At 33.6% G+C, this 12,094-nt stretch overlaps 1 protein-coding gene across 1 annotated transcript; it reads right to left on the reverse strand.

Moving 5' to 3' along the window:
- Positions 1-7,339: 7,339 nt before the first annotated feature.
- Positions 7,340-9,779, reverse strand: LOC131521651 (uncharacterized). Its single transcript, XM_058746590.1, has 5 exons — positions 9,727-9,779; positions 8,510-8,824; positions 8,265-8,419; positions 7,756-8,038; positions 7,340-7,490 (listed from the first exon to the last, which is right to left on the reverse strand). The coding sequence occupies exons 1-5, from the start codon at positions 9,777-9,779 to the stop codon at positions 7,340-7,342; spliced, it is 957 nt and encodes a 318-aa protein (XP_058602573.1).
- Between the last annotated feature and the right edge of the window lie 2,315 nt (positions 9,780-12,094).

The following is a 12,094-nucleotide window of genomic DNA, read 5'->3' on the forward strand; positions in this document are numbered from 1 at the left end:
TCAGTCTGTGTGCATTGAATTTATTTAATACACAAGTTTCACAATTTGAGTTGAATTACTGAAATAAATTAACTTTTCCACAACATTCTAATGTATTGAGATGCTATATAAATAGTAAGTTGTCTTGATTTAGTTCAATCATTACAGGACCTGGTTATCTACACACAGTTACAGTCTTCAATTATATCATATTTGCTTCGATTAGTTCATATTTCCCCCCAGCACATAAAGTAATGTACAGTACTAAATGTACTGTATCTGACAATGACCGATGCTATTTTACAAGCGCGCTGTCAATCACTGCACTGTCAACTTTAGCAAGGTATGCCTTTTTACCATGCTTTTTCTGTGTTCAGATTTAACTGTAATAATAATGCAAAAATAGTCACTTCAGATGGACATTTCGGGGTGAAAAACAAACAAACTTTGACAAAAAGTAGTCTTTAATAATGCCTAAATATATATCCAAATGCAAAACATGCAAATAATTACGACTGAAAACTGTTTCCAGCAATACACAGTCATGATTATATAGGCCTATACAGCCATCTAATGGTTACACAACGGTATTACAGATGATTAACGGTATGTAATTTTGAGGTATTTTAGTACTAAGTTACTAATATATATTAAATAATTATATTGTGTATTTATTTGTTTGAAATATTTTAAGTTTGAAATGTGTCATGGGGAGTTCAAAGAAGTTTGTATTGTTAGACTTTAATACATGTCCTTTCTCAATTTCCAGAGAGCGGAGCAACTTTTCCATAAACTTCTGATGCTGACCCAGAGGATGTAGTGATAGTACCAGAGAGCCCTCATCAGACAAGAATCTTATTTTGTTCAGACACATCACCTTTGAATGACTGGGATCTTGATCTTCAGACACCTGATATTATGCAAGTATTGGCGCTCTAAATAAAACACACACTGTTCACAAGTACACAAGAGGTTGCACTTTATTCTTATTAGTCTATGCTGATCTTGGATTGGCATACCAACAGCATATGATTGTTAAGGGTATAGTTCACCCAAAAATAAAAATCATCTCATCTTTTACTCACCCTCATGCTGTCAGACTGTGTCTCAGCGTCATGTGTTTCCCCTCCTCTTGTGACCATATTTGGTGTTCCTGTCCTTGTTTAGTTAATTAGTCCCCAGCCCTGTGTATTTAATTTCCTAGTCTCCCAGTGTTCTTAAGTCCTGTGTTCCCTTGCCTCTGTGTTCAGTCTTAGATGGTCAACGTTGTCATTTTGTGTATGTCAATGGTAGTTATTGTTAATAAAGTCTGTTGTTCCATGTCTCCGCGGTTCCCTGGCTTTGATGACGCACCTGTGACACATGCTGTCTCAAATGCATATTACTGTACTTTCTTTCTACTGGACAGGTAAACACAAATTAAGATTTTAAGGCAAATAATTCATCTCTGTGAGTCCCCTAAAGATGCTTTAAAAACCACACACAGCGACCGTGGCAGTAATCCATCTGACCATCAGTATCAGTATCTTCAGTAACAACAGATAAGAAAAACACTAATAATATAAACTTCTGACTATTAACAATCGCTTCCAATCAACTGACACATGTGCGTGGGTTACAATTCACTTGTGTTATGTGGATTCTCAGAGATGGATTATTTTCTTAAAAATCTTTGTCAAGAAAGAAAGTCTTATACATCTGGAATAGCATGAAGGTGAGTAAATGAGAGAATTTTCATTTTTTGGGGTGGGCTATCCCTGTAAAGACTGATATTGCGCTCCATTACATACCATACTCATTCACTGTTTTGTAACTTGTACTGTAACAGGAACTGTTGAAAGGATCACTGCAGTGTTTAAAACATATAATGAATTTTAAACATAGTATGTTCTTGTGCATTTTGTGTAGTAATGTAAATTATAATAATAATACTGTGCGTTATGTATACTATGCAGTTAGTGTTTTGTGGATTCTGGTCTCCCCTGTTACAACATAATTGCATCAAAGACTTTCACTTTGATACTTGTGTATATGCTATAATGACAAAGAATGTTAATTTATTTGAATTAACTTGAAAGAGTTGATGATTGTTCAAAATGTATTTCCAATTTTAAATTTTAGATGATGATGTTAACTAAATAAAATAACTACACAAAATTATCAGCATGACAAAAACAATTGGCAGCAAGAACATTCTTTCTGTGGAATATGCAATGAAACGAGCTTGATTGCCTGGTTGGAGTGAGACTTTCTTGACGTCTGAATACATCACAGGATAGCATTATATTTCAAATGTAACATCTCAACCTAATTAGACCCTACAATGCAAAAGAATAAAGAGCAATACACTAATATCATAAGAGAACATTGGACATTATACAATAGTTCCAGTATTGTACTGTACCATAATAATTAAACTTCAATATGACCTTTTTCTCTCGCGTGCTCCTAAAAGCTTATGTTGACAGAGTAGTAGCAACAGATAAATACAGATTGAATTCAAAAACAAAACTCCTAACTTTATATCATTACTATACCTGCGTCCCAATGTTCATACATTCTAAATAGTATGTGAGATTACAATAAGTGTGTCCCAAAGCATAGTATGTTGAAAAGAGTATGCCAAAAGTCCCCGTGTGGTCTACTATTTCAGGTCGATTTTTGAAGTGTGGATCCGTGCACACTCTAATGGCTAAAAGTGCAAGGAAAGAAGACAAAAAAAAAAAAAAAATACAGGTACAAAATCTTACCAAACTTATAAGGAAAGAGACTCATACATGGTTTTATACAATTCCCCAAGGGGTTGATTATCTTTGGATAAGTGTTTTAAAGATTCTAAGTATTTTTTACATTAATTTTTAAAGCAATTTAAAGAGGGTTTAATGTTATTCCACTTACTTTTGTGTACATGATATTTGCCCATTGTAATAATGTTTAACATTAATGACATCTTTTTTGACAGACCATCTGCATAAACCAAAACCTGAAACAAATTTAGTGATGGAATCTCAGTGTTGATATCACTATTTAACCAACTGAAAAGATCCTGCCAGAACTTCAATGTTATTGGACAAGAAAAAAATAAATGTTCAATGGTTTCAGGCTCTTCTAAACAAAAACACAAGGATCTACCTCAAAACGGAATCTTTTCCGTAAAATTTCAGCAGCTGGATACACATTATTAATAATCCTAAACTGAATATCCTTCATTTTAGGTAGAATTGGCCATTTAAGATAATTACAGAATTTGTTTTTAAATATTTCATTTTCAAATGAAATTTAATTTTGATTTTGAAGGTGTATTGAAATCTGAAAATATCTTACATTTTAATACATTCCCTATTACTTTGTTCTTACATTTTTTGTCTCTAATATATACTTCTCCAATCTTTAACTCGGGCAGTTTAACAGATACCTTTGAATATGTAAGAGTGTTTTGTATTAATTGTTTTAAAGCAAGAGGGATGGCTTTACAAAAAGTATTAAATTCTCTAAAGGAACATTTTATCTCAAATTTCTCCATGAATGCATTATGCTGAATAATTTGACCAGTTTCATCTAAAAGATCTACAACATATAAAACATTTTTTTCATACCACTCTTTTTTGAATACTGTCTTTTTATTTATCGTAATGGTTCTATTATTCCACAACGTAGAACAATGCGGTGAAACATTTTAGGTGAATATCATTTTCCAATAATACAAAATCTGTTTGTGGAATTTTGAAAGCTTAATTGGCAATTTGGAACCCTCAACATCACATTTCAGCAAAAAATCGAATCCTCCAACTTTCTCGAATACACACTTTGGTATATGAAACCACATTGAGTTGTGTTAAATACATTTTAATCCAATTCAGTTTAAGTACTCCAACCACTGATTCAAATTCAGAGGCTTTCAGACCTCCATTTTCATATTCTTTAATAATCTGAGATTTTTTAATATAATGAGTTTTGTTTTTCCATATAAAACTAAACATAATAGAATGAACCTTTTTTATCAGTTGAGGAGAAACATAAAGAGAGTAACATGGGTAAATTAGTTTAGATAGGCCTTCTGCTTTGCTCAAGAGGATTCTGCCCATAATAGACAGCCAGTGATTAAGAGATTTTTTCATACTGTCAATTCTCTCATCTATGTTTACTAGTTCTCTCGTATGTAATTCTTTAGACATTATTAAGCCTAAGTATTTCACTTCAGATTTAACAGGAATGGAATCTATCATTTCTTCATTACATGAATATAGAGGAAATAGTTCACTTTTTTTTAAATTTAAGCATAGGCCTGATGCTCTAGAAAAAATTGAAATAATGTTCAGGGCTTTCTTAACTATAGATTTATCTTTTAAAAATAACACTGTGTCATCAGCAAATTGACTAATTCGATACTCATAATCGTAATTGGTTATTCCTTTTAATTGAGGATGATTGACGACTAAATAAGCTAACATTGGAGAAATTGGACAACTTTGTCTAATTCCACGCAAAATCTCAATTCTAGGAGTCATACCTGGATTAAGAGATACATAACTATAAATGTTGTTATAGAACATTTTAATAACCTTGCAAAACCCTTCCCCGAACCCAAACATTCGAAGTGTTGTAAATATGAATTCATGCTCAACCGTATCGAATGCTTTAAAAAAATCTATAAATAAAATAAGGCTTTCTGATTGTATCAGTGATTCATAGTCGATCATATCTAGAATTAGTCTAATATGATTTTGAATATATCTTCCCTTAATGAATGCTGATTGATAGTACAAGTTTCCCAAGTACAAGTTTAAGACGATTGGCATACACTAGGGCAAGTAATTTATAATCTGTGCATAAAGTTATTGGTCTCCAATTATCTAATGATATCAATTGTTTTTTGGCTTTGGGTAGCAAGGTTATTAATCCTGTTTTCATAGTAGGTGATAAGCTTCCTTTTCGAATGCATTTTAAAAATGCATTATATAATAATTTCAGAATATCTTTCCAAAAATGTTTTTAAAATTCTGTAGTTAAACCATCTATACCTGGTGATTTACCATTATTTATTTGTTTTAGAGCTACCTCAATTTCCTCTAAAGTCAACTCATCCTCAATTAAATGTTTGTCTTCCTCATTCAGTTTATGTATTTTATCTCTTATATTCACAAATAAAGAATCACAGTCAGTTTTCTTATAATTAGATTTATAAAGGTTACTATAGAAAAGCAAAATTTCATCCTGAATTACTTTTGGATCCTCCGTTATAATATCATTAATCTTAAGCTTACAAATTTTCTTCTTTGTTTGTCTTTCAAAGGCCGAAAAAATATGATCCTTTTTCAATCCACCGCGCTCTTGAACGAATATAAGCTCCATTTGCTTTTTCTGAATACAACTCATCTAGTTGAGATTGCAATGACTGTAATTTTGCTATATTTTCAGGTGATTCTTGTGGATTAACTGCCAATAAATTTATTTCCCCAATCAGTTCTCTTTGTTTCTGTTTTCTCTTCACTGATAACATTTTTCCTAAATCAATTGCAATTTGTTTGACCTTAAATTTAAACGCGATATTAAAGAGCCAACACCTGTTGATAAAATCTATCATTCTTTAACAAGTCATTATTAAACTTCCAAGTATTAGGAGAAATCTGAGGTTTCTTAAAGACTGATAAGGACAGGGTAACCATACAGTGATCTGTAAGTGGGGCAGCTGCAATTTTACATTCCGAGACAATTTTACATTCCGAGACAATTTTACATAATTCACAAGAAATAAGCCAATAATCTAATCTCGAACATTGTCCATTTCCTGAGGGGTTAAACCACGTATACTGAATGCCGTTTGGGTTAGATACCCTCCAGTAATCAACCACCTTTACAGTTTTACAGAAATTCAATATAGTATCATCATACACAGAATGTGAAACTCTTTGAGGTCTCCTGTCTAGCTATGAATCAGGGACTATATTGAAGTCACCCCCTATTATCACATTTTCTGCATTATACTTTTTTTCCCATTCATTAACCAGATTACCAAGTTTCTCAAGCATTTCTCTATTAGCCACTTTGTTATTATAACCATAAATAAAGAGTAATATATAGCATTTGTCATGAATTTCTAGGCGAACGAAAACTTCAGAATCGTAAACAAAAACTTCAGAAGCATAAAGGAAAACTCTGGAAGTGCATTTGTAAGTACAGATCAGTGAATGAAAGAGGAGAAAACAGTTGCAAAACCTGCAGTATATTAAAAAATGAAGTCAAAGATTTTCCCTGGAATTTTTTTTTTTTTTTAGTTTCAAAGACATTTTATTCAGTTTCAATTTATATTTTCATAAGTTTCTTGAAAAATTACATTCATTTTAATTGGCACAAATCTGATTCCATACAGTCTGGGCCTTATATTTCTACACCATGAGCAACATGACTGAGTTGCCTTCTCCATCTTTATTACACTCATATGTTTGTATTGTAATTTGAATAGAATTTCATGCATTAAAACTTTATGAGAACTCTGCAAAGTATTTGTTTTAATTAATTGATTATATTGACTTATAGTGTTATATTTTTCTGTTATACCTACTTATATATATATATATATATATATATATACACACACACACACACACATATAGATTTATAGAGAGAGATACAATTTTAATTCATAAAATAGTTTTATTATAATGAAGTGTTCATGTCTTATTTACATATTTTACATTTTGCAAGATGCCCCCTTAACCTTAACAACAACAACAACCACAAAAAAAATAAAAAATAAAAAATCATTAATTTCTCTACATTTCTTACAGCTGTCTTACATTACAAAAAGTGTGGCCCATACTAGCCATTGGCAAAGTTTCTTTGAATAAAAAATAACCCAGATCTGTTTTTTAAATGTATTTGTACTTTGGTATCTCATATGTTGAATATCAATTTCAAGAGCAAATCTTGGGCGAATTCCAACGGCTTTTTTGCGCCCTTGAAGGGCACTTCGGGAAGTGGGCGCCTAAGTTTAGCTTTTTAGTTCTGGCGCTTTTACTTAGGCTTCAAAATTCGTCAAAATGTTATATTATTTTGAGTAACATTGGTTTTGCTTTGTTTCACAGAACTAGTCGTTGCCTGGGATGTGTACATATGTGTGGGGCGGAGCTATCAAAATAGGGGCGAGACCCTTTTGGGGTAGGGGCGTGTTTGTTTGGTGATTTCAAATATCAGCATTGGCTACCAGAAATCACTTACCCCCACCTTTAGAGTAAATCTCTGTAAAGTCCTAAAGCAACCAATATGTATTTTTTTCCCCATTTAGATCCTGTTATTTAATTCAGTTACTTCATGTGGAGTGTGAAAATTATTACAGGTTAATAATTTTTTTAAGTGCTTCTCAATTCAGTGGTGATCCATACACTTCAACCTCACACAGTGTAAGATATTCTTTCCTTCCTGGAATAACAATATTAATGTAGCGTCCTTCCATCCCATCACATTCAAAGGTGGAGGAAAAACCAGGAGGAATGGAAGAGATCACAGCACACCTGAAGAAAAGGTGAATGAAGCATCTTGAGACTACCATCCATATCCAACGCAAAACCCAGAAGCTACACTGCAGCAAGTCAGTGTAATTAAATACAAATGATGAGATTTAAAATTTTTTTTAAAAAAAATTAAAAAAACACATTATACCCATTTATAACTAAGATATATGTTATTTTTTTTAAACTCTATACTAATTCTCATACTGCAGTAAATTCTAAATTTATTTAAAGAAAAATAAAGAGATTTATAGCTGAATTCATTTACCTGGGATTGTTATTGCCATTGTTGTCCAGACTGTTTCCAATTCTGATTTCTGCCCCATTCAATCTTTCAGGAATACTGTCTATTGTGTTTGTAATTACTACTGATAACACTTTGTGCCTTTTCAGTAGGTCCAGTCTCCACCAGGGATTGAGGTCATTTTCAGTGTGGGTACAGGATCCATGACCGTAAACACCATCTTTGTTCCCATCAATGGCATTGGATGCAAAGCCGTTTCCATAGAGGTTACTCTGTGTAGCTTTCCCTTTTAAAGCCACATTTTCACCTAAAACAACAGATGAGTTCCAAGTGAATTCATAGTTTTGAATAAAGAACTTGTCTTACAGCCTAGAAATGGAATATAGGACAACAACATTGTTAAATCTAAAATATAGCTTTATTGAATTTCTGTTGGTTTTTAATACAAAGATTATAGTGAGCATGTCTCTATTTTGATACTTTTGTCAGAGCCACACTGTTTAAATCCTGATCATAAATGTTCATATTCTCACCATCAGGAGCTGGATAACCATAAACCTCGACCTCGCAGAGGGTAAGAAGGCGATTTGTTCCAGGTATGACCACATTGATGTAACGGCCTGGAATGCCATTATTCCATTCAAGAGTGAGGGATCTCCCACCTGGAATGGATGAAATCTTTCCAGCCCTGTACAGAAATCACAGCATAATGTGTGATTGTGTGTATGTAACCTCATCGCATTGTTCTTTTAAAATTGTTTTAATGTAGTTTTCTTACAATGGATTGCTGTTGCCATTGTTCAGCAGAGAGTCCCCAATGTGTATCTGAGCTCCATCAAGTCTTTCAGGACAGCAGTCTTTTCGGTTTGTGATAGTTATGGAGGTCACTACGTATTTGTCTAGTAAGTCTACCCGCCACCATGGGTTAATTTGCCAATTAGTGTGGGTACAGGATCCATGTTCATAATGTGAGTCATGATTTCCATCAATAGCATTACTGGCATGGCCATGTCCTGAAAAAGGATTATTGACCAGGTCTGATTGTGTGGCCTTGCCAAATAAAGCAAGATTTTTGGCTGAAATTGACAAAGAACTTTAGTCAAAAGTTATTTTTATACCAAAATATGAAAGCAGTGTCTATAATGTATTGTGAAGCATGTCTGTATTATTGAAATAAACCAACTGTAATTTTTTAAACTTTACCTTTAGCTGTAGTTGTGTCTGTAAAATAAGGCATCACAAAAATACAAAGCAGGAAAAACACATGCATTTCCATCGTTCTGCAAATGAGAAGTAAAACACCAAGCTTCTAAAAAATATATACTTTTTATTTGCAGTTTCATCATAAATGAGGTCAGGAAATCATTTATAATTCAGTTTCGTAATTGAATTACTGTAAGAGTTTTAAGATTTAACAGAATGTAACTGAAGTCATTTAAGTAAGTAAAATGTCACAATTATAACATGCACATGAAAGCATATTTTGACAAGTACTAATATGAACACATTAATGATTTATTTACACTGAGATTGACATTTTTAAAAATAAGTTTAATTGACTCACCTGTATTTTAAAACAGAATAAGTGTCTCTCAAAGACAAAATAAAGCTATGGGCATAAAGTGCTGATCATCACCCAAAATCAAGGGGCCAGCTGTATTTAACTGACATTTGAAGGTGTGGATGCTTATCTAAATCATGTGATATAAACGTGCTTTATCACAACCGTGATCAATTTTACTGTCATGTGAAAAAGAAAGGACACCCTATTGAATCCATGGTTTTCCTTATCAGGACATAATAAAATAAAACCTCAGATGAACAACAACACATGACATATCACACTGTGTTATTATTTATTTAGCACAAATAAAGACAATATGGAAAAGCCATGGGTGACAAACTAAGTGGTTTTCACATTTATGCACAGCTCTTGCCACAGCATTTACGTCAAGATAAGGTCTGGACTTTGATTGGGCTATTCATACATTTCACGTGCAGTGGCGGATGTAGGCATGTGCAACATGGGCAACCACCCAGGGCGGCATCTTGCACAAACAATCAATCAAACAATAAACAGGGTTGCCAACTTTGGTTGTCTGGCTGGAGTGAGATTTTGTCCTCTGAACAATAACATGTTACTGTCATATATTTTTCTTAGAGCTTAACTTAAAGGACTCTTTATTAAGATCTTGTTGAAGTTACTTGTATAAAATATAATTACTTGCATACATTTTATAATACATGAAAATATATAATATGTATATATATATATATATATATATATATATATATATATGTCGGTATCAAATTTTCATGTTACAATTAATTGCGAATGCTTTTATCACGGTATACGGTATACAGTATATCACGATATTGAAATTTTGTTCCAAAAAAGTATTGTCATAATACAGTACAACAGGTTTAATAACTTTCTTCTTATAACAAAAATAACTGAACATTTAAATACAATGAAGCAATATACAAAAAATGTATAAAGTTAAAAATTTTACAGGATTAATGTGCAAAAGAATTATAAAGACCAATAGGTAACAATTTGCAATAAGATCTCATTAGTTAACCTTAGTTAATGCATTAACATTCACAATGAGCAATAGCTACATTACATAATCTTTGTTAAAAAATACAACTCTTGGTTCATGTTAGCTCATTAAATAACACAGTTGCAACTTTTGATTTTAACAATGTGCCACAATAACAATGTGTTATTATTACACTGGTTGCCTGTTGAACATCGAATACATTTTAAAATCTTGCTAATTACCTATAAAGCCCTGAATGGTTTAGCTCCTCAATACTTGAGCGAGCTAATATCGTGTTATTTTCCTTCACGTCTGGTGAGATCTCAAAACTCTGGCCATTTGAAAATACCTAAATTATCAAAATCAACTGCGGGCGGAAGATCCTTTTCCTATTTAGCACCCAAACTCTGGAACAATCTACCTAGTGTTGTTCGGAAGGCAGACACACTCTGTCAATTTAAATCTAGATTAAAGACCCATCTCGTTAACCTGGCGTACACATATTACACTATCACATTTCTATAATTCAAATCCATTAAAGGATTGCTAGGCTGCATTAATTAGGTCGACCAGAACCGGGAACACTTCCCATAACACCCAATGTACTCAATACATCGTAAGAGGAATGGCATCTTTAGTCTGTTTCTTTCTTATTCCGAGGTCACCATTGCCACCCGTACCCAGTCTGTATCCAGATCAGATGGTCACTGCAGTCACCCGGACCCAGTCCATATCCAGTCCATATGGTGGATCAGCACCTAGTAGAGACGACCTCTACAGCCATGAATGCCAGCGGAGACCATGTCAACTAGACGTGACCCAGAGACAGACTTTGATGACCATCGGCACAAGACCATGGTAACCAGACAAGTCCTCTGCACAATCTGACCTATGTTACAGCCTAGAATTAAACCAAGCCATGCTGGTTTCATCTGGCCAGAGGAGAACTGGCCCTCCGACTGAGCCTGGTTTCTCCCAAGGTTTTTTCTTCATTTCTGTCACTGATTGAGTTTTGGTTCCTTGCCACTGTTGTCTTTGGCTTGCTTAGATGGGGACGCTTGACTGATTGCACAGACACATTTGGAAGAGAGCTGAACTGAATGATAACATCACTAAATCATCAATAAACTGACTTTAGCTGGAAAATGACTGTTATTGTCCTTTTGCATTATTGAAACTATTTTCCTGTTGACACTGTAAAGCTGCTTTGACACAATCAATATTGTATAAAGCGCTATATAAAAGGTGACTTGACTGTCAGTCATAGCAATGTCTCGCGGAACAATTTAGCGGATTCACTTATGTGATTTTTTACACTTGGGTTTGTCATTGCTTCAGTTGTTCCACCTTTCCACCCTTGTTACCCTCCTTGTTTGCTTCCCTATTTATTCTCCCAGTGTTTTCTGCCCTGTGCCAGTTTTTTGTTAAATTTTCCATGTGTTTGCCTTGCTGTTAAGTTTTCCCCCATGGGGTTGTGTTGTTTTTGTTTTGTTTAATAAAAGCCCATGCATTTTGTGTTTGAGTCCTCACCTCATCCTTATCTCTTTTGTTGTTGTTCATCTGAGGTTTTATTTTTCAAATTTTATGACATTTTTAGGGTGTGCTTTTCACATGACTTTGTGTTAAATAATTTACAAATCTGCAGTAATACTAAGGGAACAGTACACATCACTGTTGTTGTTGAAGAGTTGTTCAAGTAGTGGCACTAGTATATTTGCAAAGTTTGGACACTGAATCATAAAGAACTTTTACACACCATTCAGTTTTACAGATCTTGCCTTTGAACAGAACCTGCAGCTTATGGCTGGCCCCATCCCTGT

Source organism: Onychostoma macrolepis, chromosome 16, assembly GCF_012432095.1.
Source record: "Onychostoma macrolepis isolate SWU-2019 chromosome 16, ASM1243209v1, whole genome shotgun sequence".
Lineage (NCBI taxonomy): Eukaryota > Metazoa > Chordata > Actinopteri > Cypriniformes > Cyprinidae > Onychostoma > Onychostoma macrolepis.